This window comes from Coturnix japonica, chromosome 2 (genome assembly GCF_001577835.2).
Source record: "Coturnix japonica isolate 7356 chromosome 2, Coturnix japonica 2.1, whole genome shotgun sequence".
Lineage (NCBI taxonomy): Eukaryota > Metazoa > Chordata > Aves > Galliformes > Phasianidae > Coturnix > Coturnix japonica.
The window spans coordinates 113,277,323-113,295,374 of NC_029517.1; the positions used below are offsets into that span (position 1 = coordinate 113,277,323).

At 37.7% G+C, this 18,052-nt stretch overlaps 1 protein-coding gene across 6 annotated transcripts in view; it reads right to left on the reverse strand.

Annotated features, from left to right (window-relative positions):
- RUNX1T1 (RUNX1 partner transcriptional co-repressor 1) overlaps positions 1-18,052 on the reverse strand; it is a 107,238-nt gene that overhangs the window by 41,824 nt on the left and 47,362 nt on the right. For all 6 annotated transcript variants that reach the window (XM_015855919.2, XM_015855918.2, XM_015855920.2 and 3 more), the window contains 3 exons: positions 6,025-6,162; positions 2,149-2,390; positions 302-391 (listed from right to left, as the gene is read on the reverse strand). In XM_015855919.2, coding sequence (XP_015711405.1) covers positions 302-391; positions 2,149-2,390; positions 6,025-6,162 — 470 coding nt within the window. The remainder of the gene's footprint in view (positions 1-301; positions 392-2,148; positions 2,391-6,024; positions 6,163-18,052) is intronic.

Consider the following 18,052-nt stretch of genomic DNA (forward strand, 5'->3'; position numbering starts at 1 on the left):
ACACAAGGCATTATTATGTTTATAATCCAAAGTCTAAAGACTTAGTTGGTAAAAGCTTTTGTATCTACAAACCAAAAACATAAAACAAACAACAACGATTATAGAATTAAGAGAACTGACAGCTCCTATGAACAGCCAAACTACATCCTCAAATACAATTCCATCCACCGTGCTATGGGAAGAAGCCTTTAAATGTTATTCATTTTCCCAACTCTCTTAAAAAGAAAAACTGTAACACACATCTGTGACCTAGCAACAATATGGTTTGAAATACTTTCCAGATCACTGAACTGTGCAATACCTTTAAAAATGGGATGACAAAAGGTCGCAGTGGGAAGTTAGTAGCTTCTTGCAGTTTGGAATGAAATTCTTCAATTGTCAAAGTAGAATTCTGTTGAGAAAAAAAAATTCTTTCTTGGTGACAAAATAATGAAAACACTTAGCAAGAGAAACAGTAACCAAAGCACTTTAAAATTGCTTAATGCCTTGTTCCTGATATAGATAAGAGGATAAAGAAAAGCATGCCACATATTAAATTACTACCTTATTAAAATACTCAGAGAACCTCCAGCATCTCCAGCATTCAGTGCCTGTTGCTTAGCATACAGTTTAAATTCTCAGGCACTAAGTATGGAAATCTTTTCACAAGTCACACTCCAGTTAAAGTTGCTTTTCTCAATATTTTCCCTCCATAGTGCTTCTTGTATTTGTTTTTCCAGTACAGATGTGAGAAACAACATGAAAACACATTAAAAAGAAAAAAGTTTTTAAAGGCAAGTTTCTCTTTGTTTGATGAGGAAAATTGCTCACTGCCTCACGCTCTGATCAGGGAGTTGTTTATTACACCTTACTGCACCAGTAAGTTGTGATAGGAAATCATTGCTTCATGACTAAGGACATAGGCACTAAGTCTACACCCTACATAAGTTTAGCCATGGGAATGATACGTGACCATTCGCAAGGAAAAATTCCTAGTTTGCTCATCCAAGCTCAGGTGAAATTTAGCAAGGTAGGAATCAATTGTAAATAACAACAGGCTAGCACTTTTTATGTGAAAATCAAAGGCGGGTAGATGCTCCCAAAGCTGTCTTTAGTTTCTTTACTTCACCAGTTCACCTTTCCACAGAAAACCACACAGCGTGCAAAACAACATTAAATAGGTGCTTTGGATATGGAAGCAAATGCAAAGTGAGATGTACTGAAGTTCCACTACCTAACTTAACCTTCCTTTTAACACAGACTCGAGTGAATGAGTTTCACTGCTTTCAGGTAGTGTTTTGTGAAAATACAAATGGAGGCCACCTGAGCCCTCATACTAAACAGTGCTTGCAGTCTTTGCTTCAAATGAAGTCAATGGCAACTGCAGCTGCTCAAAACAGATGTATACTAGAGCACTGCAACAGCATTTTTCCTGGTACGTGTAATTATTTCTGAAAGAGATACATGGGAGACAACAATGTCTGGCAGAAGGAAGACTAAGAAAAAGAAAATAAAAAGAATTCTGGGCAAGATTCACAACAATTTGCCTATAAAATAGCAGCCCAACCTGACAGTTGTAGATAAGAAAAACCTGAAATTATCACTCAGACATATAATCACATAAAGATAATCTTATAAGTAATGTGTCTTTAAATAGCATCAGTACCCTTTCAGGTCCTTCATCACTGGATTCAATGAATACTGAGAAAAGGTTTTCCACTGTGTAAACACAGCCCAAGCATGTATTCATCTCATCCTTTTAGCCAGTATTCTGCTGTTATGTGTATAGTGGCACTCTTTTTTACCCAGTCAATTACATTAGGCAAACCAAAACTGATTTTACTGCATTATATAATTCAAGCTGGGTCTACTTCAGGGCTGCCATCAGTAAGAGCAAAAATCCTTTCAAATCCTTTTGGCATAATATCACACTGGCTACAATTCTCGTCTGTATCCAGTTGAGAATAGCTGTCACTTGTGGATGAACAATCAAGTTACTTGTGCTAGATCTGGAGCAAGAGTTGGCACTTTATTTTTACATGCTTGGTATCCTTAAAGTATGGAATAAGCCACCTATGTAATACACTCTTGTATATAATAAATATTTCAATCATAAAAAGTTAAAAGGGGGGAAAAAAATTAGTTATTGTATCACTGTTTTTTGCTTACCACAAGTCCTAGCACAAGGGTTCGCACTCTCTCCCCAATCTCTGGTGAAATGTCATTGCCAAACTGCTGTAAAGTTGTAAGAAATCTCTTCAGTTTGCTGAGCTGCCTAGCTCCACAAGCTGGCGGTAACTGCTGGTTAGCCAGAGAAGAGGAAGAGGAAGAGGACGGCCCATTGCTAAAGCCATTAGGAGGAGATGGAGCTCCATTTAACGCTGTTGGTGAATGGCTTGTGCCATTGGTTACTGAAAGAGAAAGAGAAGGGAGGGTAAAATAAAGAGAAGGATGGAGGAGGAAAGACAGTTTAAAGACAGTTTCTGTGCTTGACCTCAAAGTTAATTAAGTTGCATGATCAAAGACAAAATTACTTGTGACAGAGCAACACTCCACAGCTTATATCCATTTCATAGTATCTGGTAATGAACACTGTATGGACTGGAAGTAACAGTAGTCGCCTATCACACAGTCCCCCCAAGGAGCTCTTGAACCTGAAAAACATTATTTGAATACCACAAACAAATAAATAACAACAAAAGAGAGAGAGAGAGAGAGAGAGAGAGAGAGAGAGAGAGATTGGAAAAAAAAACAACAAAAAAAACCACCACCACCAACAACAACAAAAAAAAAAACCCTGTTCTTTGGGGTAGAAAAAAATGTGCAGACATATTTCATGAAGCCTCAGTTTATCTCTGAATATTTTTACTCGTGTTTTGTACACACAACTGACAGCTGTGTTTATAAAACAGGACTTGCACGTTTTAACCTTACACCACCCAATGAGAAGGTTATTTTTTTCTGATACAGATTTCCTAGCTGCTAACATATGGAGCACACTAAGTTGTTTGTGCAGGTACAAATGGTGCCATGCTAGCTGTAGCCCAGAGGAATGCATCTAGGACACACAACTAGGAGAAGACTTCTCAGAGGCCACAAGGAAATTACTCTGATTTTCATGTGTCAGTGTAGTATCTCTAAAATGTATAAGAAAGCATTCTCCTCCTGTTGCAAGGTTGCAAACCTGGCAACAACTGTTTCTGGCTACTGTTTTAGTTTGACTCTTATCCGTACTCCAGAAGAGAGCATGAAATCAAACTGAGGACAACTTTTTCTGCCCAGGTTACAGTAACACAAGCTATTGAGTCTAACTAGCCAAAATAACAGTACACTCACAAGCAAAACAACAGTAAAAATGCACAAGTGTGCTTGGAAGCAAGGCAGCACACAAGTATGCCCAGCAGCAGCTACTCAGGTGGCTATTGCTAAGGGCATATTTGTTGGCTTCTTTTTAGGGAGTCAATTAGAAATCACCTGTTCTAGTATCACTCACTTGGTGCAACCTGCCTCCCCACTCCAAAGCACCAAGAGCTGAATTTACATCACTGCACACCAGAACCCACCGTGAATCAGGAACTTACCTATAATAAAAAATGTAGAATGATAATAGCTTAATTTGTTTCCTGTTTGAAAGTATATCCATGACAAGTGTGTAACTTCAAGAACTTTTTGTCTTTGTTAATGACCAACATCTTTGAAGCCAAAGATCCCTTTTCTATTTGTTACCTTCGCCAACAGTCATCTTTCTTTTTAGAAACTCCTTTTTGAGGCTGGACACATACTGATTATCAAACCCTTTTAAAGGAGTTCTTGACCTAAGGATTGAAGGGCCTTTAGGGTGGTAATACAAAAAGCAGCAATCTGAATGACTACCTAGTTTCTACGTAGTTTTTATCTAGTTTTGTTTGCCTGTTCTAGTTGAATGGTTTAGAGAAAACAAAAAGTGGAAAAAGCAGAAACAGAAAGAAGCTGGCCTCTCAAAGTTCAGCTCCAAGCCATGCTAAGTGCTGCAGCAGAGTGAGATACTTGAGTAAAGAAATACATGGTGGTTGCAAGGAAAATGCGTAGCCAAACTCATCGTGCCACGAACTCAGTAAATTAGGACTAGGAGGAATATGACCTGCTCTATCCTGACAAGCCAATAACTCAGTCACTTCTGGTGATGGGGCTAAGATAAAGAAAGTAGAGAACAGCAGAGTTCACATTTTAGGATAGATTCTATGAGGAGAAAGGCGGACCAAATTCCTCCCTCAACAAAATAAACAAATAAATATTCCCCAAAAGCAGCTGTTACAAAAAAAAAAAATCTTTCATTTGCAATAGTCCACCCAATACTGATGATTTTATCTCTTTATAATGTCTGAATTTGCCAACTGGCAAGGACATCCATGTTATTATAAAACAAAGCCATGTTATTAATAAAACAAAAATTAGCATTTAGAATTTCAACAAACTAATATATTTTAAGAGTTTTCAATAGTCTAAAACAAAGCAAACAAGTATACTCTTGACAAGAAAACAAGTATGCACTTTCTTAGCCTACAGGCATTCTCAATGTAGTAGCAATAAGAATAACAAACACTCAAACAGAAGTGGCTTTTTACTATCCAAGCTGGAACTGCTAAGGCCTAACTCCAAAATCTGACAGTGTAAAAGGCATTTAAAATTCAATCTTTAGACTTTTGGACTCCATATAAATAGCCAAAACAACAGCAACAACAACAAAACCAGCCATGGTTCACACACCTTCCAACAAAATCCAGAAAATCTAGTGAGTGTACTCAACTGAGGACTTTAAGGAATGAAAAGAACATGGTCTCATTCCTTTTATCACTGCCCAAGATCATCCAGAACAGTGCTAAGTGCATTAGACTGAAAGGCTTAATCTGCAAGAGCCCCATCCAGCAAAAAACCCTCAAAACAATTTAAGTTCAGAGCAGTTCCTAGGATGATTCAGGTGCTGGAGTTAAACAAAACAAACAGATCTTTGCAAGATCAGGGTCACCGGGTTAAATCTGAATTTATGCAAAGAGTTGGCACAAATGCTCCTCACTGTTTAAGTCTGATGTAAATCCTCAGGACAGGGTTCACTGGGATAAGTGGTACAAAGGCTTCCAGCTGGCCTTCTGCACAGAGGTGAATTTTAAGAAAGGCATTTAACAGGCAGCAAGAGGCTAAAAAGATATAGGCAAGACAAATAGAAGATGCTGCCGTCATTCTGTTTAAGCATATGTATTCTACTGTTCTAAAAATGTTTTATTTAAAATGTGAAATGTAAACACATTCTCATGTTTATACTATTACAAGGCAGTAAAAAAGAGACAAAAAAAAAAAAAAAAGAAAGAAAGAAAAAGAAAAAAAAATGCAGCTAAATCTTTGTAAGAGAAATGTGGATCATTTCATGACTGTGAAAAGAATAGTCCAGACAACATGCCAGATCACAATCTCAGTTACACTGATATGAATGCAGAGTAACTCCACCACGACTGGTAGAACTTCCCGCGTGTTTACATCAGCAAACTGAGACACGGAGGCGGTCCCAGATTAGAAATCTCAAAACAAAACTACAAAAGGCCTACATCTTCATTTTTATTTCATTACTAACTAGAAATTATGTAGTACTTCATTCAAACATTAGTGAGATAAAATATTTTCTTTAAGAATAACCCTCACTTTAAATATATAAGCAAACCACAAAGCCCTAAGCAATAACTACCAAAATTCATACACAAAAGTGAACAGAATCTCTTAAACTATACAACAAAACAGTATAAGAGTTTCCTGTGTTTCTCACAGGACTGATCTAAGCATAAATGACATAGCAAAAGGTGCTCTTTGTTCTTTGACACTACAATCAAACTATCAGAAAAATTACCACAGCTCAGAGCCGAACACCTTAACAGACTAAAGATGCATTAATTACTTACTGCAGTATCTTCAAATGCTGCTGCAGCCCTTTCATACAGGTTTTCCTTCACACACTCTAGTTTCTTACACACAGAAAGAAAGAATACGGAAGAATAGGAAGAAAATAAGTCTAATTACACGTTGTGGGCGTGAATGAACTCGTTCTTGGAGCTCCTTGGGTAGTGGGAGGAGGTGGCATTGTTGGAGGCGTCAGCCTGGATTGTGTCTTCACATCCACAGGTGAGTCTGGCATTGTGGAATGCTTCTCAGTGCGATCTGTAACACACCATAGGAACACACTATTTTATTTCCCCAAGCACATCCGGCCTGAAATAAAGTTTAAAAGCAAAAGCAGGAAGTGAGCCATTTCAGCACCTGCCTCAAAAAATTACACCTGGTCATCTATTCCAGCGTGCTCCCAAAGAATTACATCTTCTGAACCTTAATTAAGAAGGTACAACATGAATGAGAAGACCTCATTTCTAGTGGTGCTGTATTATCTTTTGATTTTCATTTCTAGCACGTGCAGATGCTGCCTCCCAAGCACTCCTGGAATTGCAATAATGCCACCTCCCTTCAATGTTAGCCAGGAGGAAAAAGGAGATGAAGAGACAGGAAAGTAATAAATCCACTGACAACAACCATTACAGGAGTATAAGTAGAAGCTCTTTAATACAGGTGAGATATTGGGTAGGATACTGGCTGAAGCCAGCTCTTGTCATGCCTTTGTACGCAACAGGAGATACTTATGTTAAATACCAGTGCCTCCCAGATGACTTTGCCACCATGCCCCATGATATTCTCACATTCCCATCAAGAATAAACATGTCAAAATGACAAGTCAATTGCCACACATACATATCAATAAAAAAATTAAAAAGTGTACATCTTTACACATTAAGAATAACTTTAACGTTCAAAACCTGTAAGACATGAAAAACAACAACAAAAGGAAAAACAGGCAGAAAACCTAGCTGTTCCCTTGCAAGTAAAGAGCTAAAAACACCGGATAGTTTATATAGATGCAATGGAAACATCTTTCTGGATAACTGTATGTTAAAGTTGATGTGGGAAAATAAATAAATAAATAAACAGAAATATAAAACCAGCCAAATCCTTGTGTTTCATTTATCAAAAATGGATGAAACATGACAACATTTAGCAGCAGATAGCAAAAGTAATACAATAGCTTTCTGGGCCAACTTGAGTCAAGACAAAGCTTAGCTTTAAATGGGCATGAGTCTCGCATCCCTTATTTTGGGGTCAGGATTATATTTTTTTACAGACTGTCCTATACAAAGCTTCATGTGCTCCATTAAACTGCTTAGCAAAAAAGTGTTGGGTTAACAGATGAATCTGTGGTTTCAATTCACAACAACGGTAAAGTCAGGAATGTTTTACAAATCCTGTTGCTCGACTTTGAGAAGGTATATCTTGTTAGAACAGTGAGTAAAGTTCACAGAGAAAAAAAACAACAAACATCTAAGATCTTGCATGTGAAACACTAAAAGAAACTAAATGCACTTTATGAAGGAAGAGTTTGTTTTTAAGAGCCTCAAAAAACTAATTATCAGAACTTTTATTTATCAGACGAAGAGGAAGAGGAAGAGAAAACAATGATGAGGGATACAGGTACAGTAGAAAAGGATCTGCAGTTTGGATCTCAGGTTAGCAAGCCTCAGCAGCATAGGGAACAGTATCCAAAATGATCTGCTTACATATTAAGCCTCACGCACAGGTATGGTTTGATTTGCAAATCAAGAAACAGTACATTACTACATGTTGAAAGACAAAAGTAGGTTTTAAAATATATTTCTATACAAAATTTTCTTTCCATATCACTCCACTCTTAACAGTTAAGTCTATATCTTCAACAAGCCATTCATTTAATATAAAGAACTACAAAAACTAGTCTTGAAATGTTAATTGCTTCCTTAATAGCTGAATTCATCTCACACTCACCTCAACCAACCTCAGCAACAGGGGAATAAATAGCTTTCAGCTCATGTTGCAACAGAGGGAAAGAGGCACAGCAGTAAGCCTGAGCCCTCCTAAATAAAGGCAAATATTTCTGCCATGCCAAGAAAGGAGAGAGAAAGGGAGGCTTGCCAGAGCTGGTGGGGAGATAACAGTGGGAACTGCTGGTCCATCTGGTTTTCATTCTGCTAACACTCATGCTGAACTGTTAAGGAAGGCAGTCCAGGTACACAGATTTGAAGCATGTGGGAGCGCAGACACAGGCAGGGAGGAGAGAGAGGTGGGTGGAAGAAAGAGTGAGAGAAACCAAACTCCGCTCAGCTGCTGCTCGCGCCGAGCAGGCACAGGCTGTATCCCACAGCTCAGCTGCTGGGAACTAAAAGCGAGCTGTACCCAGCACCATAACCAGCCGCACCTCTCCTGCTCCTAATCTGTGTTGTTCCAGAGTTAGTCTGTTCCCAAAGGCTCAGATCAGAAAAGAAACACTTTCCCCAAAAACTGGAGATATTTTGTTACTTAAATTGAAAGCTACAGTGGGAAATAGTGGGAGATAGTTACCGCTGCCCTCGAGTTTTATTTTCTCCAGTGCTGTCTGCTGCCCAATTTGCAGACATAATCATTACTTTTTATATACCTCTGCTGATATTAGGCTTTATTTTTTTCTAATCTCCTCTCTTTGTGAAGAAACAGACAAACAAAAACAGATTGACAGACCACTGGCTTCTGATTAGTCTCCCTACCCCCTGCAAAGCCATACAACTCACACTGCTACTGTACAGTGGCAGACAAATTTATCTCTGCTAGTCCATAAGTACTCCAGCAAAGTCTTCTGAAGGAGATAAAAGACTGCTTTCAAGTACACCTCAAATCACTTCAAACCAGGGGACCATATTTTCTTGTCAGAATAGAGGGAGGAGGAAAGAAAATGGGGAAAAAAGGAAATTTTTGTAGAAGCACAGTATAAAATGCAAAGTTCTTCCACATGATTGGAGTGCTTGGAGGATAACACCACTAACACGCAGGCCTGGAAAGCAGCCTGCCCCACTGCTCCCTTTTTGACTTTCCATCCTTCTAACCTCTTCAGTAGCAAAGCTCCTGCAGGAGCCTTTCTGCCCTTTCTACTGGTGTTTCTCTGATCCTCACCTCTGTGTCAGATTCCCCAGCTCCTACAGAAGATTCACATCACTACATCGGATGCTCTGCACCTACCCAGCACCCAGCTTGGAGGACCTCAGCCACTCCAGTTTTCAGAGGAAGGCTTCTTGGAAATGAAGTGGTGAAGGAGAAAATGCCAGTCCCTGTCACCTGAACTCACAAAGCTTGTAATGTCTGAAACAAAGCCTAGAACCTCACCTCCTACAAATCATTATTAATTTAATTTATTTTTTTTTACTCTAGTTGTTGAAAAGTAGCCTAAAAATATGCAAGCTAAAATCAAAACAGTATTTAAATTGTACTTATTTGTGAACCAAGTTGCCCCTAAACTTTGCTGTATGAGAACTTTCACATTTTTAAGAGCATCACTCTGTGTTTATTCTGCTATCTGCATATTCAGAAGTGATGATGGGATGGGAGGGGTAGAAGGAGTCCTGTAAAAGTTAAAACTGCATCATTTATGTGTGAAATCCTGCCTGTCCCAGACTTCAGGTATATTTGCTTTCTAATACAGGAGCATATTACTTGAGCTTGCCTAAAATTTGGAAGAGCTTTAAGGGAAACATCTCTTAAAATAGCTTAATTTCTTCAATTGCAAATATGTTTATGTTCTTGTGTCAAAACAAAACTCCCCATTTACAAAGCGGGCTTTGCTATTTTATTCTGTTGGAATCTGACATTTCAAATAATAATCCCAAATTAGGAGAGACGTGACAGAAAGTTTCTCACAACATCACCCATTTCAGAGTGCAGGCTGTGTATACAGAGACATTAACAACTTTCAGATGCAAAGACTTATTCCACAGACAGAAACCTCTAAGCAGTGACAGAGTTGGACTCCTTAGCCCAGTTCTCATAAAATGGGGCTGAAACCAGAGGTCCTCCAAACCAAAGAGAAAAGGAGACATCTGCAATTCATTCTTCACTACTCGCTGCAATCAATTCAGGATGGAGATAGATGGTGAAATAATGGGCCAGTCCTAATCCATACACACAACCCTCTGGTGCAGTGAGAGACTTAGAATAAATTCAGAAAATATGTTTCAAGTATGCAGAGATCTATTGCATTTGCTTTAGATTATACTGGAAAGAAAAAAAAAATTAGAAAATATATATATTATTGAATCTCTTTTACAGCAAAGAGTGAAGAACTGTGACTATACCACAGAAATATTTCGCTCCATTTAAAATTAAAGAATGCTGTAAAACCAACTTTAAATTACAGTATTTCTTCTGCGTATTTCTTGTTTCATGAAACTATACTGTTCTTGTCATTCATACAGTTTTAATGGGAGGAGTTATTTTTATCACTATTATTTAGATGCAAGGTGAATACTGATATTTACTGTAAACCTGGCCAACTTCTGAAGGCAAATGTGGAAGACACAAAGTAAAAAGTGCACGAGCATGAGCAAAAAGAGATGTGCTTGTATTCAAAGTGATTTACTTTACTTCCTGTAGCCTCAATGATTTAGTCCATTTTTAAAACAAGGCGGTCTTTCATATATGGCAACATTTCAGCTCACATGGCACGCTTCCAAGTCTAACGCATCAAGGAAAGCTGATGTATGGAACAAAATATGGAATATATAAATACTTTACTGATACCATTTCAATAGCCAATTCAATGTCAAGCTTTTCGAGGGGTGGTGTGTTTTCAATTTCCTTTTTTAAATGAAAAAAAGTATGGTATAATATGCTGTGGCATTTATTTTACTTTTAGTTAGTGCAAACAGTTCCAGATGTATATCCAGGCATGAAAGATTCTTAAAAGACGCTCTATATTGATTGTACAGTACTCACTACCTCTGTGCCAACGCATTAAAAATAAAAATAAAAAAACTGCCAAATTAAAAGTGTCCATTGTCTTGTTTCCTTTGAGCTCACAGAAAGTACAAATCCTTCATGTGACATGAGACTAGGGCCTGCCCCTGCTACTCAAATTCTATAAATTGAGACCTAAATCTGTACCATTTAAAAGTGAAGGTTGTTACTGACTTGATGCTGGGCTAATCCTGAATGTTTTGAGTGTGATAGCATAGAATTTGCAAACAGATAACAGATTTTGAGTCCCATAAGTCTCTACCCAGACTCCTTGAAGACTGTGAGTCCCTGTAGAAATGAAGTGGGTGACAGAAACACACCAGTCTGTCAAAGAGGAAAAACTTCATAGTTCTTCCGTCCATAATGTTACCGCAGTAAGGTCACTGAAGAACCTTCCCTCTGGCAGAGCTTCACCCAAAGTCAGCAACAGACACCACAAGGCCATGTTCAAGGCCCTGTGCAGCTCCAGGCATATCACTATCAGAGTGTGGCAATGAAATGAAAATCAGGGAGTAATGCCTCACATCACACTTACTGAGAACTATATTGCAAGGTGTCTCTCCTGGCTGAAATGGACTTACTTAATATAAGCATGTATAGGCCTAGTATATATAGCCAATCCGTACTTCTGTGAAAAACTAAGCTCTACAATGCAGCCATAAAAAACACTAAGATAACTTCACACGCCAAGCATGTCCCAGACTTGTTTGAGGTCAAGCCTTCACTCAACTCACCTCTTAGCCTTTTTTGACTCCTCTTTAATGAATAAACAAGAATCTAAACACAATGGATGTTTTTGACCAACCTCAAATAGATAATATGGGTAATGACTTCCTTTCAGCACCAGATGCATTCATGCTATCAGCCTAGAAAGAAAATGTTGCCTAGTTTCAGGTCTCCAGTGGATAGCTTTCCCTCCCCATGCAATTCCCAAAATGGCAACATCAGAAAGAAGCTCAGACAGGGGGACTCCATCTTCTGTTACAAAATGTCACCCCACACGCTTTATACCCGAGGAAAGAAGAGGCTAGTGATAGCAGCATGCAGCTATGTTTTCAATGACGTAACATTCCGCTGTTTCTTCTGCACTACTCGTAGGAAGTTCACACAATGACCCTTGTGCAAGATCAATATCACAACTTTTTCTGTAGTCTTATCTTAGTTCTTTTCTGCTCAGATATTGTGCATTTCATATCACCATCTATTATTCAGAATAAATGAAAGCATATTCAGTTTATCCATTTCTTGTCATTTAGCATGCAGAAACACAAAGAAATCCTGCATCCTGGGAATTCACTATAGTTATCTCAGAACTTTCTTCAGGTGCGCTAAAAAAAGCAATGAGAATGATGTAATCTCCACTCTGCCTCTCAAGAACTGAAAGGGAATTTTGTGGTACTGTTCTAGCAGGAAGAATTTGTGTATCATGAAAACTAGGTAAATGATGTTCTATACTTTGCAACATGTTCTTCATTCACAATGGTATATATATTGATATATATTGATTGATCATACTGTCATAACACCAACCAAAAAAAGCAGAATCATTGCTTTTTGTTTAAATTTTCTAGAATGAGATGCATTCAAAAATAAACAAATAAAACCAAAAATAATCGTATAATGGCTTAGCAACTGAAGGCCACATAGTTAAATAAGCAATTCATGAGTTCAATCTCAGGGTTGAGACAAAAGTATTATGTCTTGGCTTTGCTTGGACATATTAATTTGTCCTGAAATAAACAAATTCACCTTACCATTTAATTTCATTTTTAAAAAATGGAAAAAGAATTTGGCTTTCCTCACATTTAACAATTTGACATGTTTTGACAGTTTCAAAAGTAACATAAATTCACTTTTATTTAAGAATTAAAAAACTAAATACTGGCACAAGTGCACTATGTTTCCCCTCCCCCCCTCAGGCTTTGCCATGAAAAATCATAGGGAAGAGCACATACTAAATGAAGATCAGCTACTCCCTTAACAGTTTATGAAGTACTTCAGCAAGAACAGACAAGTAAAATGGGACAAACTGTGGCAATGGCAGCTTCCCATCATTTCCAGTATAAAGTCTGGAAGTCTTCCCACAGCTGAATACATGCATATTGGTTGGCCTGCACTGAAAGTAAGGATAATGTAGATGTATTATAAATATTGCACCAAGCATTACAAAAATGCCTGTATGTACGCATAATTTACCTGGATCTCTTCTACTTTGTTTTTCTTGACAAACTACCAACCTAAGAACTATGGCTTTGAGCGTCTTTTTTTTTTTTTTGTCTTTTTTTTCTTCTAAGATAACAGAAACAATTTCAAAACCAGACCACTGAATGTTGAGGCAAAAAAACAAGTGAATAAGTAGGCACTACCTTCAGGATGTAAAATAAGGAACAGAAAGAATGATAGAAATAATCACTTGCCAAATCCACTCCCTGGCCTCCCTTACGAGCACAGAGAGGACAACTCCTCCACACGATCAAGCTCCCAGTTTTCTTCTCCTATTTTTTGTAGAGAAAATCATACAGTTTAAACATAAGGTTTCCCCAGGGCTCATCTACAATAACTTAGCTCCATTTGTTGGAAACTTCGTGGGAAGAACAATCCCTGTCAGGATTGCATGCTATTTGATAAAGTACAGATAAAGTCAAACTGATAGCTAAGAAACTCAAATACCATCAGCATGAAATTTGGTGGGGTTTATACTCTCTTACATGCCCTGTCATAATTTGCACATGTTACTCCCACCTTCTGGAAGAATAAAACATTTATTTTTTCCAAAATGCCAGCTAAGATTTCCAGACTTTCCCCCTTTAATCCAAAGTCTGTAAGATCCAAAATTAACAGTAATTTGTTTGTTACACACATCTAAAACTCTGAACCAAAATAAGTCGACTCACTCCATTTTAATGCACTTATGCTATATTAAAAAAAGAGAGACAGAGAGAGAGAAAGGGAGAGTGTGTAAGGCATAGTTATACTCATTCTAGAGAAAGTCCTAGGAGAGTGCTGATGCCAGGGTTCCATTACACTTAACTAGAACTGAAGTCTCTAATACAATTTCAGGGTAGATAAACTAATCTAAAATCTATTTAGATTCAGGACAACATTAGGTGTAAAGTTATTCTGCCAGAAAAAAAAAAAAAAAAAGAAAAAAAAAAGTGATTTCAGCCATACTATTAAAAAGCTTCATTTCTATTTATAAAACATGCCGTAAGTAATTTATGCTTGTAAAGAATGATATACTATGGTAGGAGCTGACATCTAAACATCTAAATGAATGACATACAAACTACTGAGAAGGTAATAGATATACATCTCAGTTTGCACATAAGAAATTTGCCATACACAAGTCAAGATCTGGTTGGACAATGTTGGTGAAACTCTGAACTGCCTCCCAACCATGAATACCACTCCTGTTGTAGGAAGGATGCCTAATTTCTGCCATCTAGCACAGATAGCTAAATTAGGAGATAAGAATGCCTCTACAATCACTGAAAAGAAGGAAGACTCAGAGTCTCTACTCCATCAAACCAAATATTAATCCATCAGGGAATAATGTATGCTGAAACAGAGTTCCCCTAGAAACCACTGGATGCTGCCATTGTTTCTCTCATACTATTGATGGAGAAATGGAACCATAGAGCAGAAGATCAGCTCAATATCGTTCAGTGACTGTCTCTAAGTAGTGCGACTTACTATCCTCATCAGGACTTTGGCATTTATGGAAGTAAACACTCTGGGAGACTATTATTTCACATCACTAAATGATGCCATTAAAGACACCTTGTGTTTAAATGAACGACTGCCTAGATAGAGTGTGAGAAAATAGTATTAGTTTCAAGCCAGTTCCTCCTGGATGTTGCACATCACACCATGTTTTATTCTGGGCACTGGATCACACCTGAAAACTGCAGTAGGGCATGTGGAAGGAGGGAAAGAGATTCTCAGATTTTACGTGAAATTAAGACCTTCCATATCAAATGTTGTCTTCAATGACGTGATACTCCGTTTTGACAAATGAGCTCATAAAAAAAAAAAAGGTTTCCATTAATAAAAGGATGTTTCAAAACAATTGTCTGACCTAAAACAATATGATAAAGTGTTAATAATATAAGCATGCAAAAGATGAGGGGAAAGGAAGAAGCTTTTGTACATGGCACCAACATGAAACCAGCCTGCACTTCCTGCAGTGAATTCACACAAATACTCACTGGCACAGAAATCAGGTTAGCTCCCTCAGGAAGAGAGGTGCTGGGTAAGCCTTTTGGTCCCCAGTCCTTAAAAAAATCCTGAATATCTGTTAAACTTTAGATTATGAAAGCAGACGCAGGTAAACCAGTAGATATCACCTCATTACATGCATTATATGCAACTTTTCTAGGCATTAACCATTATAATACTTCTAGTCTTGCACCAAATAAAAACCCAAAAACTTACAACCTTCTTGTTTTGAAGTATCCATCCTTGTCTTTGAACTTTAAATATCAGACAGGAAAAATGAGAAGAAAAAAAAAAAGAAAAAAAAAAAAAGAGTGAAGTCTGAACTGAAGAAAAAAAAAATGAATACTGTAGAAACCACAGGAAACATTAGCAAAATATTAAAACAATTTCAGATAATACAATATTACCATTTTTGACGGTTGTACAAAACACTCTTTGTTTCATGTGCAGCAGATTCACATGAAAGGTATTTGTTTTTCTCAACAAACACATAAAACAATGGTTACTACATTTATAGGACCTGTCCTCATTTTCTTCAAGCCAGCTAAACCCACAATTTAAACTGTCATTTAATATTGACCATGGACCGGTACGACTTCTCATAGATGTACATGTATAAGCATGTGTGCGCACACGCACTTACATATTAAATTAAATTTTACTTACTTGATCATGTATACAAAAATACTCGCTGTGGTATTTCTTTTTACATTCTGCTTTAGAAAAAGATGAAAGAAATAGTCCTCAATTACACTGAAGGGAATGTTAAATGGAGGGGAAACAGCAGGGCGAGAAGTCAGAAACCAGAGAGAAACCACTCAATGCTACAAGTGTAAGAGAAATATTGACAAAGTAAAGAAGCTTGACGCATTTGAACTCTGAATGTTCAATGCGAATGCACTTAACCCTTGGTAACATGGTGAGTTTCTTGTGCATGTGATCCTTATGTGAAGCACATTTAACTCTCTCTATGCTATAGAGCTATATTTGGTGTTCAATCCCGACAACACCCCCTTGGGTCTTCTTGGATATATATGTATTTGCATCATTGAGAAAAAGGAGTTATTTTAATGAGAAAAGAAACTACAGTCAATGGAAGAAATTTTTCAGTCAAGCAGAGGATGGTTGAGAGGGCAGCACAGTGGTCTGATTTCATGGGGGAAGACATTTGGGATTCATCCCAAGCAGCAGAAGCATTCACAGAGGCCATGCTGGTGTCAGGTAAAACACAAACAGTGGCTGGGAGCAGCCTCCAGCTAACAGCCACTGGAAATTGTTCCAGGTGACTGCTGACCACCAGAGGGAGCCGATATGGTGCCATGAGCAGACAGATTCCGAGCTGAAAACTAAATATAAATGGTAAGGTACTCACGAAGTAGAAGGAGGATACTTAAAGAAAAGTTGTTCCTTTACCATATGAAAGTTAACCATGCAATACATGAAGGGAAGGTTATGATACTGTGTATGTATACATCAGTATGTACTATTCTCCAGTGCATGCAGAAATGTTGAGCATTTTCTCTAAATTTTGCCTACAACCATTGCTTCCTCAAAAATAAAATAAAATAAAACAAAAGACTGAAATAATAGAATAAAATTTTCAAATATCACCTTCATTGTACTGGCTGCAATCAGAAGAATAGTATCTGTGCCTCCTACTGCCACATATCTATGCTCCAGCCTCTTTCCACCCTTCTTTTGCTTACACATACACCTCTACTTATACACTTAGTCCTGTTTTGAATATGGCTTTTTATATCAAATGCCCAGCAACTGAAACACAGCAAGTGGCACATCAGACAACTGCATGCCTACAGTCACACATATTGTCCAGGCATAGGAACCCAGGCTGAACAACTGCAGCCATGGCATAATACATGATTTTGAAAACACTTCACCAAAAATCAGCATCATTTCCTTCTTGCATCAATACACAGAGGGCTGAACAAAACCTGAGGTGTTTTGTTTGTTTGTTTTTCTTAATTTATCATCAGTTAAACGAGTAAAATCATAAAAAGGGCAGAAATAATAAATACTAGGGCAGCTCATACAGATCTTTATAAAACATCTTTCTGGCTCCAAATGTCTTGTAAGAAAGCAAAATCCCAGTGGTACAGCCAGTTCAAAAGCATAGAAAGATACTGACTTCACTGAAACCTCCTGTGAGGACATGTTTCTTTATGGTTTCCACTTGGAATAAATTATGTAAAACACATCAGTAGTTGCCTAGAAAGCTTTAAACTGTTTTGGATATGTATGAAGGAATAAAAGATCACTGAACTGCAACAACAATCCAAGGCAAATTCCAAATTATGAAAGCAGGGGGATGGGAAGGGAAGGAACATCAGAGTACCTGGATGAAATGCAGAACAGTTAACAAGAATACTTGTTCCCAAATGATTTCCTATCCATTATCTTTTTCATAATTATTGCAACAGAGCAGGTAGTTTCGGTAACTGTGCATACAAATTACCTATTAGAAACTTAACAGGTCATTTCCAAAGGTGATTATAGGCTCTGACTTACAGAGATACTCACTTTTCCACATAATTCTGTTCCAATGCCAACAGCCGACCCAAAATTAAGATAAAATGTGTTTCCACGAGACTATGTGGAAATAAACTTTTAGAAACTAAAACCACCACTGCAGAATGCAAGAAGTGGTGAGCACCGCTGGGTCAAATGCAGCGGATTTCATAATTGAAATGTTAAAAAATTTGCTTTGCCTGTGCTGTGGTATCAGGAGAATGGAAAAAGAGGAGACAGCAATTACACGTTAGTGCTCTTACAGTGCCATATGCTATAATTAAATGATGATTACTGTACCAGTGAAAAGTCTAAGGTTAGACAGCAGCATAAAAAGCAAACAAGGTTATTGCAGTGGACATCTGCTATAGATCACAATACGAAGAACTGAAAGTATTTGTAGATAGATATACCTCATCCAGCTCTAAGAGTTCTCAGAACATCATGCTCTTCATCACAAAGCTCC